Genomic DNA, 15,595 nt, shown 5'->3' on the forward strand with positions numbered 1-15,595 from the left:
ACAATAAAAATGAGTTACGCATCATAGCAATGCACTGAATTTCAATAGAAACTTAGCATGTGCACTGGGTTGGGATATTCCTGATGCCATGAGAGAAATGTTCTAATATGATATAATCAATCTCGATAGATCCTAGTAGTATCTTCTAGTCATATAAATCCCAGATGTCTCTTAGCCCTGTTCAATCCTGGTTGTGCATGCAAAGAAACAGGAACCCAACTAAATAATTAAGAAGCAATTTAAGACTATATTAGAGTCATTCACATACAAAAGTCATGTTATATTCATAGAATGCCATAAAAAGCTTCGAAACCCTTCTCTTCCAGTTTATCCCTTTTATCCAGTTTATATCTTCCATTTATCCCTTCTCCAGCAGTTTATCCCACCCTCCCCAATACTACCTTAAAGTTTCTCCTATTCCCCACTACCAGTGTATTAGTCAGAGTCCTAGCCAAAAGCTGATGGCACACTTTAAAAGAGTGATGGAATATCACTTAATGAGGAGACTAAAATGTGTAAATAATGAAGAAAAACCAAGAGATGATGAAGTATCCATAGGCTAGCAACTGAGAAGCCAGTATTAGAACCACTAGGTTTGAAGGGGCATAGAGAGATAGTAGTTCCTGCAATCCCAAATGTCTTAAGAGTTGTTGTAGAAGTCCACCCAGCAAGAGCTATAAACTGAGAAAATGGCAGCCACTGCCAATCCAAAGTTTTGGAGAGGGTGCATCATAGAAATGAATACCCTTACCTTCTTTCCTCCTGACTTCTAATCTTTTGTCAGTAGTTCACATTAGCCAAATCTAACCTGAAGGACTGATGCTAAAGCTGAAGCGCCAATACTTTGGCTACCTGATGGGAAGAGCTGACTATTGGAAAAGACAGTATTGGCCAGTACAAAAATTTTTCCTTATCATTTTCCATCCTGGTGAGAGTGCATAATATTACAACCTAGAGCAACAATCATCACTTTGTACAATGTGCAACCTGTTCAAATGCAGGTAGTGTTACGTATAAAGCTGCTCTAAACATTGAAAGTCAGAAACATCACTGACTTTTATTTTCTATGTGACTTGCTGGTAGCCACAGTATTTGCACATAACTACAAAATATAAATGGGGAGTGGTGGTGAAGTTTTTAAATTCACCTTTCAGCTAGCATATTTTTCACATAGCAGATATCTGCATGGCCATACATGAAGATCTAGGTCAAACCTCTGAAACTGACATCAACTCATACTGAAATTTGTTTGAATATTCTGATTTTTATTAAGCATTTCTGATACCAGGTGTACTTCATCTACTGTGAGTAGAAAAATTATAAAAGTCCTTGGTTTTCATACTATCCTAACAGGTTCCAGTCTTCCAAAGGATGGTAATTGCTTAATTAATGCTTCAGTACATTCACATACACCTTCTGTGGTTGACAGAATTCTGAGATGACGCCTAATGATCCTCATAGTAGCCCTTCTCCTTGAGTATGAGACCTGTAAATGTGATGGAGTATCGTTCCCATTATTAGATTATGATAAACAGCATAGTTTATTGGGAAATTATCCAGAGTGAGCATGTCCCAATCAGGTGAGCACTTAAAAGGCACAGAGAGGACTTCTAGTCCATATAAGATGGTTTATGCTCCTCTTGCCCTGCTCCCCATTTACAAGCCCAACTATATATCCTGGAAACAATATGAGACAACCAAATGTGAGCTCTGAAAGGTCTAAAGAAGAAGGTGAATTGGCTAGGGACCCTTGGAATGACTGAGCAATTTCATGTCAGGGCACCTTATGACCTCTACCAAGAAGAAATGTGACCTGAACCCAGCATTCCCTCTAAACTTAGTAACAGAAAGTGGCTCAAATGGGCTCTTCCTCCATCACATCAAATAGGAATCCCACAAATACCAAATGAGCACTGCAGAACCTAAAAGAGGGAACAATTAAAATCCCTGCTGACAATAAATGCCCAGATAAAGTGATCTCCCCACTCGGCCTGAGATTCCCCTTCACCACCCATACACACCAGTGGCTCCTTAGCCAGAAAAAGTGATCCCACCACAAAATGTGCACACTTGGAAAATGCTCTCCTCCTCAGAAGGGCCTGAGACTCCTCTCCCCTATCCAGAGACATTAGGAAACTTCCTGGTACCTCCACAGAAACTTTTCAGCCTGGTAAGTACCCTTCATTCTCTACAGTCAAGGGAGAACCTGTCACAAGTGCCTGGCACAGGAAGTACTCTTCATCAAGTGGTCCAGAGATTCTCTTCCCTCACCAGCAGCACCAAGTGGCCTATCCTGGGGAAGCTGCTTCTGACCCCATAAGCAGCATGAGGAGGGACCAGAAGTAGCTCCACCTGCACAACACAAAAGGTACCATATAGGTTCTGAAAACTAGACTGTCATGGAACCATGGTCCACAGAAGTTGAGGAACTATGTGCCAAACCTATAAAAATGAAAGGCCTGCTAAAATAAAAACAAAACAACTTTAAACAGGGGCCAAAGTATCCTAACATAATAGCCAAAATGTCCAAAAAACAATAAAATATCACTACTCATACCATAACGACTTGATACATAACAACTTGAATAAGAAATGACAAATGATGCCAAATCAGGATGAGTTAGATGTTAGAATTATCTTACAAGTATTTAAATGCTGAGTTCAGACCTTTACGACCTTGAACAGAGAACCAAGCCACTCCATAGCAGTATCCCAACCTACAGAACTGTGAGCTATTAAAGGGGGGTTGTTTTAAGCCACCACATTTGTACTAATTTCTTATGCAGCAAAAGAAAACTAGGACAATGTCTTATCTAGGATCCATCCTGTACCCAGAAAATGATTATAATGAGTCCGCGACGGTCACAAAGATTAGGACATGACTTAGCAACTGAAGAGCAACAAGACAAGTAAATGCCTTAAATGTCTTAGTTCCAGGCCTATTATGACATCATAATCTACCATTTTTACCAAGAATGGAATCCCTAATTCCTGCTACTGAAGCTCTTAGAAGACAATATGCTTCCTGCTCGAACAACCACCAATATCTCATAGCTCTAACTTGACTTCATATTACCATCTCTCATTCTACCAGCATATGCTGCTTTTATCATACACCTAACTTAACATGCTGACTTTCAAACTACATAGCTACTTAATTTGTCTCAACACAGTTGCTGAGTAGTATTATTAACATAATAATAATAATAATTATTATATATTGATCTTCCAAATCATAGTTCTTTCTATCTGCCCTGACAAATCAGAAATTACGATTTATACCAGAATCATCTGAGCTCCACCTGATCTGTTTTTTCCATTACAGTGTATCAGTTTAAATACACAGCATCAAGTACTGTGATTATGAACATTAATATTTCTATCTTAAGAATTTTCTCTGTGTTTTCTTTCTAGGTTTTAAAATATTTATTTATTTTGGCCTAATTCAAAAACAAACTAACAATCTTATCTGAACAACAAATACTTTTTGAAAGTAGTTATAGCCTATGGATAGATTTTTGATAGCAATATCAAGTATCAGTTCAGTTCAGTTCAGTTCAGTCGCTCAGTTGTGTACGACTCTTTGTGACCCCATGAACCACAACACACCAGGCCTCCCTGTCCATCACTAACTCCTGGGGTCCACCCAAACCCATGTCCACTAAGTCAGTGATGCCATCCAACCATCTCATCCTCTGTCATCCCCTTCTCCTCCTGCCCTCAATCTTTCCCAGCATCAGGGTCTTTTCCAATGAGTCAGCTCTTTGCATCAGGTGGCCAAAGGATTTCAGCTTCAGCTTCAGCATCAGTCCTTCCAATGAATATTCAGGACTGATTTCCTTCAGGATGGGATGCAAGGAGATCCAACCAGTAGTACACAAATCTAAGTCCCTCCAAACTAGTTCAGCATCCTCTCCTTTCTGACATAAATCAGATCCAATTTTCATGAAGAATATATGTCTTGTTCTGACGAAACTAATTTATGTAAAGGCAGAGTCCTTTAAATCACTGGTTCCCAACCTCTAGGCATCAGACCAGTACCTCCTCTTAGATCAGCAGTGGTATTAGATTAAAAATAAAGTGCACAATAAATGTAATGCACTTGAATCATCCCAAAGCCATTCCCCTGACCCCAGGTCTGTGGAAAAAACTGTCTTCCATGAAATCGGTCCCTGATACCAAAATGGTTGGGGACTGCTGCTTTAAATGGATAAAAGTACATACAATTTTTAACATTTCTGACATGTACACTCTTATTTTTATTAATTGGGACAAACTATCAAGGCTATGGTCTTTCCAGTGGTCATGTATGGATGTGAGAGTTGGACTGTGAAGAAAGCTGATGCTTTTGAACTGTGGTGTTGAAGAAGACTCTTGAGAGTCCCTTGGACTGCAGGGAGATCCAATCAATCCATCCTAAAGGAGATCAGTCCTGAATATTCATTGGAAGGACTGATGCTGAAGCTGAAACTTCAGTACTTTGGCCACCTGATGCAAAGAACTGACTCATTTGAAAAGACCCTGATGCTTGGATAGATTGAGGGCAAGAGGAGAAGTGGACAACAGAGGATGAAATGGTTGGATGGCATCACCGACTCAATGGTGATGAGTTTGGGTAAACTCTGGGAGTTGGTGATGGACAGGGAGGCCTGGCGTGCTGCCGTCCATGGGGTCACAAAGAGTTGGACACGACTGAGTGACTGAACTGAACTGAACTGAGGCATCAATTTGGGCTCCCCTGGTGGCTCAGACGGTAAAGAATCTGCCTGCAATGTGGGAGACCTGGGTTCCATCCCTGGGTTGGGAAGATCCCCTGGAGGAGGACATGGCAACCCACTCCAGTATTCTTGCCTGGAGAGCCCCCATGGACAGAGGGGCCTGGCAGGGTACAGGCCATAGGATTGCAAAGAGTCAGGCAGGAGTGAGGGACTAAGCACAGCACATCCGTCCATTCACCTTTACCTGGGAATAGTTTCTCTTAGGGAAACTGAGGTAATTAAGAACTAAAATCCTTTCTATTGAGAAAGGGATAAAGGAGCTTAAACAACTAAAAAAATGCATATTATGTGTCCCTCAGTGAACCATGACATAATTCTGTCAAACTTTGAAACAACTCAAAGAAAGTCAATGAATACATGGAGGACTAGACTGTAAATTATTTACTGCAAAATGATTAGCAAAACTATCACCTGGAGTATTTTGGAAAATGGCAAGTGGACCTAGTAAACTCATAAATCTGGCTAAGGAGATATCTAGAAAGAGTAAAAAAAAAAATGATTGACTTCTTTTCTTTAAATGCCTGTGATACTATAAGAAAGAGATAAACTAAAGAAGGAATTATTCAGTTTTAGAAAAGAATGTACATAAAACATAGAATGCCCAGGATAGACTTCCAAGCTAAGAAAAGAATCAACGTTCAACAACGACCTCAGAGCAAAAAGTAAAACCTGGAAAAGTAAAATGTAGTCTCAGGGTAAAGAAGTAAAGTAAAGGAGCTATACAATCCTTGTTGAAGGTCTTAGAATGATTTCAGAGTGTTCCTCTCCATGTCTCTTTGCTAGGCCACCTACATTTGCCTCAGACAGAGGTGGCCCAAGGTAGATGAGATCTTATCTTAGAAAGAAATGTGAATGTAGATTTTGTTTAATGGAGTGAACACCCAATAAGAATCTCAGGCAAGCCCAATAGAGAGTGGGGGTAGGAGGGAGAAAGGGAGAGGGAAATTTTGTGCTTGTTAGAAGCACCATGAGATAAGACTAAAAGGGACAGACGCAGTTCAGAATGAAAAGAATACTTGGTACCCTCAACGTTGTGCACACACTAAGAAAACTACTTAGCTACAAACAGAGACCTTTTAAGGAAGACAGGATGATTCAATGGCACCCCACTCCAGTCCTCTTGCCTGGAAAATCCCATGGACGGAGGAGCCTGGAAGGCTGCAGTCCATGGGGTCGCTAAGAGTCAGACACGACTGAGCGACTTCACTTTCACTTTTCACTTTTCATGCATTGGAGAAGGAAATGGCAACCCACTCCAGTGTTCTTGCCTGGAGAATCCCAGGGACAGGGAAGCCTAGTGGGCTGCCGTCTATGGGGTCACACAGAGTCAGATATGACTGAAGCGACTTAGCAGCAGCAGGATGATTCAGATGGACACACTGAAGCGACTGAGCATGCATGCATGTATTGGAGAAGGAAATGGCACCCCACTCCAGCATTCTTGCCTGGAGAATCCCAGGGACAGAGGAGCCTGGTGGGCTGCCGTCTATGGGGTTGCACAGAGTTGGACATGACTGATGCGACTTAGCAGCAGCAGGATGACTCAAAGGCTAAACTAAGATATTAAAGGACTAATTGGTGACCCAAGAATGGGCCTGGGCCCTAAACCAAGAAACTGGAATCAAAAGCCCATTAGAATTTTAGAATTACTCTGAACTGTTCCTCCTTTTGAATAGAACTGTCAACTAAGGCCATCCTATGTTCATCTTAGGGCTTCCCTGGTGGCTGAGATGGTAAAGAATCCATCTGCCAGTGCAGGAGATTGGGGTTTGATCCCTGGGTTGGGAAGATCCCCTGGAGAAAGAAATGGCAATCCACTCTAGTATTCTTGCCTGGAGAATACCATGGACAAAGGAGCCTGGCAGGCTACAGTACATGGCATTGCAAAGAATCAGACATGACTGAGCAACTAAGAGTTTCAGTTTCATGCCCATCTCAGTATTATATGTTAGATGTGAAAAGGGTGGATAAACCTGTCAGTTTATCCCACAGGTCTTCTGTTTAAGAGGAATAAAACTCGAGGAAATACACCTGAAGTGTTTTCTATATCCAGACCTAATTAAAATGGCGAAGTCCAAGATGGTCATATGTTATCATAAGAAAATAAGAGCTTAATGGTCTTGAAAGGGGGTGGATGTACGTTTTAATGTGAGAATGTTGATATTATCTGTCCAGGGAATTGACTATGGTAGATTAAAAATTGCCACAAATCCTCACACTTTTTCAGTGAGAGATCCTTTTTTCCTTCCTTTGAACCTAGTCTGGCCCATGGTTGCTTTGACAATGGAATCTCATAGAAGAGATGCAGAACTGATACTATATATGGGCCTGGTCCTAGGCTTTAAGAGGACTGATGCTTCTGCTATGGTCTCTTATAAACCTGACCATTACCTAAGAAATCTAACTAGAGCAGAAATCTGCCAGACTACACAGAGAGGCTCCGATAAAGGGCCTGGGGTTGGGGGGATGGGAATCAGCTAACACCCAGTAGTTCCAAGAGAGCCATCCCAGTCACCCTAGCTAATTCAGTGGATACAGTGAAGAAACGAGTCCTACAGTCTACTGCCTGGATTTCAGTGTCTTAGAATTATGAAATAAAATAAGGATAAAAATTTTAGCCACTAAACTTTGATGTAGGTTGCTATGCAGTAGTGGAAAACCTGAACACATACATAAGAATTAATAACATGCAGAAGATGCAGTGACTTTTGTTGGGGCTCAGGGCCCCATATGCCTCAATAGCATATTGATTATTTTAAATCACATTTATTTAAGAAACGGCCAACAAAAGGGACACTTAAGACCTTTCTCTTTCTCTCTCTGAAAGCAGGAGATGAATCTCTCCCTGCATCTAGAGGCTGAAGGATACCCTTACCGCCAGAGAGAGAGAGTTTGGTCTGAAAGCCTGTGTTCACAAACCTTGTTACTTCTTTAATTGACTACCCCAAGCCTACACTGTTTTAAGTCCTCTCTAATTAACCACCCAAAGCCTAAATTCTTTGCCCTGTCAATTCCTCATAAATTTACTGTTTACCTAAAGAGTATAACAGTTGCCTGCTTTGGCTACTTCTTAGGTGCCATTTCTGTGAGACTTCTGTGCACAAGAACTAAAGTGTTCCTTTTTCTCCTGTTAATCTGCCTTGTGCGAATTTTCTTATCAATCCAGCCAATAGAACTCAAGAGGGATAGAGGGGAAAATTTCCCTCTCCTTGAGGGAAAGAGTACATAATGCTCACTGAAGGTGAGAAATAATTAATAAACTACTATTTTCTATCCCATTACTGTCAAGCTCACTTATTAGAGCCTAATAGACATGATTCATGAGAAAAGATGCCTTGCCAACAATCTGATGAAATATAATTATTAATTCTAAAAGCATTTTTAATGCAAGTCATATCAAATGAATTTACTCCATCAAAAAGTATATCTAGTTAATTAACAAGAAAACAGTAAATTTTAGTAATCTGAGTTATATTCAATTATGTAATTTGGAATGACAGATCATAACTTGACTTTTATTTTTTATTTTTTTCAAGCAGAATAAGAGCTCTCATACTGAATTTCTGATTACAGCTCATACCCTGTAGGTGGCTCTCATGGTCTCCTGCCTGTCAGTGTTACTGAATCAACCTCTCTGTTCATGATCTGTTTTGAAACTTTGTTTCTGTCTTCAGTAAACAAATAGTTTTAGCGTACATGAATCAGCACTGCCATGTACTTAGTCACATAATTACATCTATACGTATACACTTTTGCCCATAATTAAAACTGGGTGTTTAGACATACACAGGAAAGGTCATAAAATGATGTTATGGTCATGAGCTTTCACTTTAACAAAAGGAAAACTGGTACAGAGCTGTTCCTCCAGCAGTCTGAGCTCTGGAGACAATCCGCGCGGACCGAACGTTCAACATTCGGGGGTGTCTAAGCAGCCACCGGCTGAGTCAACTGACGCAAAGAGGCAGAGTGTTCAGGCGGAACAAGGCCAAGGCAAACTTAGTGCCTGCGTCGTCCTCGCAGCCTTCGCAGACTGCAGCTAGCTCAGAATTCAGTTTGCGGGGGCTCCCCGCTTAGCTCGCAAAGGTCATGAGTTACAGCCGCCCTCCTCCCAACGTGGGCGACTTGATCTCCCTCAAGGTGGACAACCTGACCAACCGCATCTCACACCGCACCCTGAGGCGCATCTTCGAGAAGTATGGGCCTATCGGCGATGTGTACATGCCCCGGGACCGCTTCACTCTAGAGTCCCGCGGCTTTGCTTTCATCCGCTTCCAGGACAAGCGCCACGCCGAGGAGGCCATGGACGCCCTGGACGGGGTCATGCTGGATGGCCGTGAGCTGCGGGTGCAGATGGCACGCCACGGTCGCCTCCTAGATTTCCACCAAGGCCGCAGCCAGGAAACTCCTCCCCTGAGTCAAGCACGCCAGAGCCACAGCTTGGTCGCTGCCGCAGGTCCCTCACCAGGAGCCGATCGCCATCTCAGGCCCGATCTCACTTCAGCCGTTCAAAGCGTCCATCTCTCTCCTGTGATAGTTCTCCATCATCCTCGAGATCAAGTTCTCCTGGAAGTACCAAGTCCTCCTCGGAGGCCAGATCTTCCTCAGCAACCACGTCTAGGTCTAGATCCAGAAGCCTTCCACCAGGAAGAAAGTACAGGTCCTGAGGACAATCACAAAATCCCTCCAGGTTTCCAGAAGAGGAAGGAGCGGTGTCATATTAGAAAAATAATTAATGAACAACCTGAAAACTAGGAGGGGGGGTGTGTGGAAGGGAATGAGGGGGACAGCGGAAGGAGAGGAACCACATCTCAGGTGATCAGTCTTTGAAATTAGCCACTATCTGTTGAAAAGGTTATTCTTTAACACATTGTGTAACTTTTTACTTGTTTCGAATTTTGCCTCAAGCGGTAAACTTCATTTCATAATGGTTTTTTTTTGTTCTTGTTGTTTCTTTTATTCACATATCTTTTAAGTTTGTGAGATGAACAACTTTGCTACTGGTTTGAATATCTGAGGTAAAGTTTCATCTATCTTTATATACTGTATTTTCTTTGAAAGTAAACAGATTGTTATCTAATTTGTGGCCTCTAGACTTAAGAAAATATGTGTAGCCTTTTCTTTCTGAGTAGTCAAAGACTGTCTAGTGATTGACTCTTCATTGCCATCATTCTCTTAAAAATAAAGACCTACTTGAAGTTACTATAAGTGTATGTGCATGTGTTATTTACCTTTGGATTTAAATGGTAATCTGGATCTGCATCGATACAGAGAAATTTAGGGTGAAGATAATTTTTTAAAGAATTATTTATCAAACATATTTCTAGTTTCATGTATTTGTGTGCAGTAGACACAGTTGTACAACAGCAGGGCAGTGATGGATGACTGTTAAGGTGGTGTTTTGTAGGACAGAATGCTTGGCTACTTCACGTTTTCTGCCGATTGCTCCTATGTAAAGATAATGTGCTGTGCAGAAACAAATGGTTATCCAGTTTGTTAAAAGCTTGACAACTGTACTTGCAGCCACCCAGGCCCAGGCCTCACATACATAAGGGTGCCTACAGTGAACACATCTAGCAGGTGAATGTAAAAGTAACTGTGTCTTTATTTTTTCCTTTCACACCCATCTGACCATCTTCAGTTACGAACTTAAATATGAAAGATGCTAAGAATTTGTTATTTTCTAAGTGCTAATAACATGCTATATCTTTTTGTTTATATATGTATTATATTTTTCTGAACAAACATTTTTCCTGGTGTTTTAAAAACTTTTGTTGTGATTATATTCTCATTCATAAAAGTATGAAACAAAAAAGATAATTCAGGTCATACAACTCACATGTGTTATAAACAAAGATATCAAAACAATTGAGTATCAACTTTCAGAGATCCAAGGTATAAATATAATTTAGCAAGTTAAAATCAATGTCATACACATCTGCTACTACCTTATGGCTTTGATCCCCAAGCTGGGTATGACTTTACTGTGGTTCTGCTCTGAATCTTTTTGAATTGCCTTCTTCGGCTCAATACTCTATTTTAATTTACTGGCTTTGAATGAATATTTTGGGAGACAGTTAATCCTAGCTTGACTTTGGAATTTATCTCAGCATTACTGGTCCTAACTGTAGCCCCACTCAACCTTTCCTCTTTAATTCATGGTTGCCAATTTGACACTCTGTTTCAGATATTATTTTTTTTATGTTCCAGTTTTATTGAAAAATAATTGACATACATCCCTGTATAAGCTTAAGGCATGCTGAATGATGGTTTGACTTATATATCTCAAGAAATGATTACCACAATAGGGCCAGCTAACATCCACTTAACTCCAGTTCCCCACCCCCCACTCCCTCTCCCTCCTTCCCCTACCTCTGGGTAGTCTGATGTCTTTTTCAATGAGTTTGGTTTTTCAGTTTTGACTTTTTTTTTCTTAGATTACACATGAAGTGCGATAATAAAATATTTGTCTTTCACTGTTTTATTTTCAAGTCTCACTGCCCAATACTGTTTGTCTGAGAAACTGACTGAACCAAATCATGAAAAATAGATTCAATTTTCACATATTAGAATTTAAGAAACTGGAGTCTAGAAAGAGTAAGTATTAGGGTAAATAATGGATTAATGATTAGACTTCAACCGAGGTCTCTAAATTCTCAACTCAGTCCTCCTTCCTGTATATTGAATTGCCTCAGTATATTGCCTTTCAATACACTGAATTGAAATGAGGTTTGGGAACATCAATTGTGATATTTGGGAACAAATATTAAAAACAAGACTCTAAAGAAAAGACTACTTTGAGAAACATTTTTTCAGTGAGTAGCTCAGCTGGATACTAGTCACAGAGACCTATTTCACTGAAATTTTGAAAGTTCTGTGCAGTATGAATGCACTTTACTTCAAACTTTGAAGTCCTATAACACAGTAGTTATTGTCTACAACTGATTTAGTCAGTTTCTCAGATAAAGAGAATTGGGCAGTGAGAATTGGAAATAAGACAGAGAAAGTCAAACACTTTATTATTTCACTTATGTGTGGAATCTAAAAACAAAAAACCAAAACAATAAAACAAGCTCATTGAAAAAGAGATCTGACTAGTGGTTACCAGAGGTAGGAGAAGGAGGGGTGGGGAGTGGGAGAAGGGGAATTGGAGGAGGTGGTCAAAAGGGTAGCTCAGGTGGTAAAGAATCCACCTGCAATGCGGGAAACCTTGTTCAGACCCTGGGTTGAAAAGATACCCTGGAGAAGGGAAGGACTAACAAATCCAGTATTCTTGTCTGAAGAATTCCATGAACAGAGGAGCCAGCAGGCTATGGTCCATGGGGTGGCAAAGAGTCAAACATGACCAAGTGAGTTTCACTTACACTAGTATCCAGAAATCACACTTAGTCAGTTCAGTTCAGTCGCTCAGTCATGTCCAACTCTTTGCGACCCCATGAATTGCAGCATGCCATAAGTCAATGATTATTAACTGAACCAAACATCTGTTAAAACTTTATAAATATAGAAAACATATACATGCATGTACACACAGTTCAGTTCAGTTCAGTTCAGTCGCTCAGTCGTGTCCGACTCTTTGCCACCCCATGAATCGCAGCACGCCAGGCCTCCCTGTCCATCACCAACTCCCAGAGTTCACTCAAACTCACGTCCATCGAGTCGGTGAGGCCATCCAGCCATCTCATCCTCTGTCGTCCGCTTCTCCTCCTGCCCCCAATCCCTCCCAGCATCAAAGTCTTTTCCAGTGAGTCAGCTCTTCACATGAGGTGGCCACAGTATTGGAGTTTCAGCTTCAGCATCAGTCCTTCCAGTGAACACCCAGGATTGATCTCCTTTAGAATGGACTGGTTGGATCTCCTTGCAGCCCAAGGGACTCTCAAGAGTCTTCTCCAACACCACAGTTCAAAAGCATCAATTCTTCAGTGCTCAGCTTTTTTCACAGTCCAACTCTCACATCCATACATGACCATTGGAAAGACCATAGCCTTGTCTAGATGGACCTTTGTTGGCAAGGTAATGTCTCTGCTTTTGAATATGCTATCTAGGTTGGTCATAACTTTTCCTCCAAGGAGTAAGCGTCTTTTAATTTCATGGCTGCAACCACCATCTGCAGTGATTTTGGAGCCCCAAAAAATCAAATCAAATCTCTCAAGGAACATAAACTGCTGATACAATTTTGGGAATAAATATATTGCTATTTTTTCCAACTAAGACATGATTTACATACAATAAAATGTACAAATCTAATTGATTCAATGATTCAGTTTTGAGAACTGAATACATCCATGTAACTTACAATTCAAACATAATGTGGAAACTTTCTATTACCTCAGAAAGTTCCCTATCCTTCTGTCCAGTCAACTCCAACCTTCTTGTAAAGGCAACTATCTTCTTCCTTAAATTACTGAAAAATAGTTTTGCTATTCTTTAACTTCACAGAAATGATTTATTGTGTCTGTGCCCTTTTGCTCAGCATAGTGTTTTTCATAATCATCATATTGTCGCTTCCATCAGTAACCTGTTCCTTTTTTTTTTTTTTTCATTGCAGAGTCGAATTCTATTACTGGTTTAACATGAACATCAACTTTCTGTGAGGTAATGAAGATAGGAGTGGGAGGTGGTAGCATTTCATATGATATCTATTTTTTAATATAAAGTTACTTAATTGGAGGCTATTACTTTACAATATTGTATTGGTTTTGCCATACATCAACATGAATCCACCATGGGTGTACACATGTTCCCCATCCTGAACACCCCTCCCACCTCCCTCCCCATCCCATCCCTCTGGGTCATCCCAGTGCACCAGCCCCGAGCATCCTGTATCATGCATCGAGCTTGGACTGGTGATTCATTTCACATCATATGATATCTAAATAGAAACAAATGCCTAGCAAGATAAAGGGAAGAGTTATTTTCTTCATTATCTTTGTTTTCTTTTTTTTTAATTTTTAATTTTTACTTTATTTTGCTTTATAATACTGTATTGGTTTTGCCATACATTGACATGAATCTGCCACGGGTGTAGAATTGGAAGAAAGAAAGTGGGGAAAAAGCATGTGCAAAGACACTAAGGTGTTTCAGAAAGTAAAGATACAGTGGCATAAACTAGAATATATGAACTGAGAAATGTGACTTGAGAAGAGCATGAAAAAGATAGAAATATAGTATATTCAGTAATTCAGTGCAGTGTAAGCCACGATAAGGAGTTTGGAGTTCATTTTAATTGTAAGAAAAGTCCATTAAGGGAGTCAAGAATGAAAATGTCCTTATCTGTCTGACTGTTTGAGAAGATCACTTTTGTTCTCTTGAGGAACGGTAAATGAGAGATTATGGCCCAAGATGGCAAGAAGGCAGAGATAATCTAGCTTCATGTGGGGGTGAAGCAGAGGAAAGGAAGGTAAATTCAAGATAAATTGTGAAGATGGACATCATAGTGCATCACTTGCATGTGGAGTAGATGTAGAAAAGGAAGAAAATTAAAGGATCATGTTAATGCTGATTTCTCACTAACCTAGTAGGTAGAAATAAGATGCTGATTTAGGGTATATGAGGGCTGGGGCAGAGGAGATATTTTAAGGGAAGAGTCAAAGATGCATGTATGAAGGCCAAGGAATTGTATCATATACAGATAAATGCACAGGATTCTAGTTCAGAGAAGTCTGTAATGGAGACACAAATTGAATATTTACCAAACTAAAGATGATATTCAAGTCCACCCAAATTGATGATGTCACCTAGGAGGAGAGCATATAACCCTGGGAAACCTAAGGATTAAGATGTGGTCTCACATTGTGCCACTGGCATGCCTGAGGGATTCAGCACAATTAACTGGAGTGTGAAAGAAAAATGCTAATCCTTTCATGCGTATTAGTATTTATCTTTCTTGATTTATATACCTGCCTATGTGTATTTAAACATAGTAAAATATAAAAACAAATGTTCATTTGTGAGAAGAAATATGCTTCCATTTTTGTTCTGATGGGAAAGCATGATCAAAATTTTGAAGACAACCGTCTTAACAGTTAAGAAGAACAGGGGGAACTAGCTGTAAAAACTTAGAAGGAACAGCCCGTGAGATAGAACAAAAGGTAGGAAAGTGGATCATGGATGTCAGGAGCAACTATTGTCCTAAGAAGCAAAGATGTGGTCCATTGTCCCCTCTTTCTATCTGTGTAGTTGTGGGAAACATAAACCCACAGTTTGTCTTTTGTGGGCCCCGTTCCAAATATCTGACTTGCTGGAAATGGATTGGGGAGCATCAAAAAGACTGCTCGAGAGGCCAAAGATCTCTAAGGTTGTCAATGAAGTTGTTTTTCTCTGCCCCACCACCCTCCATTTCTTCACTCAAGTCTGCTTTCTCTGCTATATGTTGGTTGAGGTGTTTGTTTTGACTCTTTGTCTGGGCCTTTAACAACTTCACAGTTACACTGGAAATCATTGGGTTGCTTGTCAGATTTCAAATATTACAGAAGCCATTTTGGGGGAAAATAAAACAATGTATATTTCAGGCACATTTCCAGTCCTAAACAATGTAAAGTATGGTTAAACATGGCACTGAGCCACTAAAGCTGTCTTTCAGTTCTATAATGTAGAGAAATAATAGCCTTATGACAACTTGGATAATACCTTTAAGCTTTGACAGTATTGTTCCAGATATCAAAGAAATTTCACTCCACAGTGGTTCTCCCTTTTTGGTGAGCTATGTAAAAACAGCCTTGGCTCTGCAGAAAGAAAACCTAGGTCCAGGTGTCAGTCCTAAAGTTTTTTGAGGTTTCTAACTTTTGAAAATCATTCAACTCCAGTAAAATATAAACTGT

The 15,595-nt window shown here is 40.3% G+C and overlaps 2 protein-coding genes across 8 annotated transcripts in view; one reads left to right on the plus strand and one right to left on the minus strand.

Annotated features, from left to right (window-relative positions):
• DMD (dystrophin) overlaps positions 1 to 15,595 on the minus strand; it is a 2,687,035-nt gene that overhangs the window by 1,167,642 nt on the left and 1,503,798 nt on the right. The window lies entirely within an intron of this gene.
• LOC138930966 (probable splicing factor, arginine/serine-rich 4) lies at positions 7,913 to 10,903 on the plus strand. Its single transcript, XM_070291498.1, has one exon. The coding sequence runs from the start codon at positions 8,865 to 8,867 to the stop codon at positions 9,528 to 9,530; it is 666 nt and encodes a 221-aa protein (XP_070147599.1). The 5' UTR covers positions 7,913 to 8,864; the 3' UTR covers positions 9,531 to 10,903.

This window comes from Ovis canadensis, chromosome X (assembly GCF_042477335.2).
Source record: "Ovis canadensis isolate MfBH-ARS-UI-01 breed Bighorn chromosome X, ARS-UI_OviCan_v2, whole genome shotgun sequence".
NCBI classification, from domain to species: Eukaryota; Metazoa; Chordata; class Mammalia; order Artiodactyla; family Bovidae; genus Ovis; species Ovis canadensis.

What these genes read in the sequence shown, in the direction of transcription:
- LOC138930966 (XM_070291498.1), top strand. Translation starts at nt 8,865, where the DNA reads ATGAGTTACAGCCGCCCTCCTCCCAACGTGGGCGACTTGATCTCCCTC.